This window comes from Trichomycterus rosablanca, chromosome 15, assembly GCF_030014385.1.
Source record: "Trichomycterus rosablanca isolate fTriRos1 chromosome 15, fTriRos1.hap1, whole genome shotgun sequence".
Classification (NCBI taxonomy): Eukaryota; Metazoa; Chordata; class Actinopteri; order Siluriformes; family Trichomycteridae; genus Trichomycterus; species Trichomycterus rosablanca.
This window is the reverse complement of record NC_086002.1, coordinates 33,341,581-33,342,420: the sequence shown is the minus strand read 5'-3', so window position 1 is coordinate 33,342,420 and position 840 is coordinate 33,341,581. Positions and strand designations below refer to the sequence as shown.

At 45.4% G+C, this 840-nt stretch overlaps 1 protein-coding gene across 1 annotated transcript in view; it reads right to left on the bottom strand.

Moving 5' to 3' along the window:
* The window catches only part of tmed1b (transmembrane p24 trafficking protein 1b), a 4,878-nt gene extending 4,291 nt beyond the window's left edge, over positions 1-587 (bottom strand). The window contains exon 1 of the mRNA XM_063009835.1: positions 328-587. Coding sequence (XP_062865905.1) covers positions 328-522 — 195 coding nt within the window. The 5' untranslated portion in view covers positions 523-587. The remainder of the gene's footprint in view (positions 1-327) is intronic.
* Positions 588-840: the final 253 nt, after the last annotated feature.

Here is an 840-nt window from a genome sequence, read left to right as displayed (position 1 = left end):
CACAGCCACACCCCCAGTTATAAGAGGGTGTGCACACTTATGCAACCACATCATTTTAGTTTTTTATTTGTTATTATTATTTGTACCGTTCCTCTCGGCGGGTTGGTAGGGTGTGTATAGTGTATTGGGGGGTGTGTAGGGGGGTGTGTAAGTATGAGGAGTGTATAGTGGGGGTGTATGGTCAGGATCGCGGTGAGTACCTGATACTCTATCTCCAGGGTACCGTTCCTCTCGGCGGGTTGGTAGGGTGTGTATAGTGTATGGGGGGGGGGGGGGGTGTATGAGGAGTGTATAGTGGGGGTGTATGGTCAGGATCGCGGTGAGTACCTGATACTCTATCTCCAGGGTACCGTTCCTCTCGGCGGGTTGGTAGAAGCAGCCGCTCAGCCCGGCCGGCAGGAGGAAGGTCAGCTCGCTGTCTTTACTCGGGTTAAAAGCAGAACCGACAGAAACACAGACGCTCCAGAATAAAAGCCAGGAAACGATCCGCTCCGGTCCGAGCGTCAGTACTGAAGCCGTCATGATGAATGCAGCACCGTACAGCACCACTCACACCTACACCAGCATGTTTACAATCACATCTCTTCCGCCTCACACTTCCGCCTTCTGCAGCCAATCACAACACACCGAGTGTCACTCCTTCAACCAATCACAGCGCGCGGGTGTGTGTGACGCAGCGCGTCAATAATTATAATGATATAAAAACAATCTTATCAAACAATAGTAAAATATAGAATAATATAATAATAACTAAAATAATGTAACAATAATAATATTTAAGAAAAAATAATAAATAATATAGCTAAAATAAAATAAAATAGTAATAATATAATAATATAT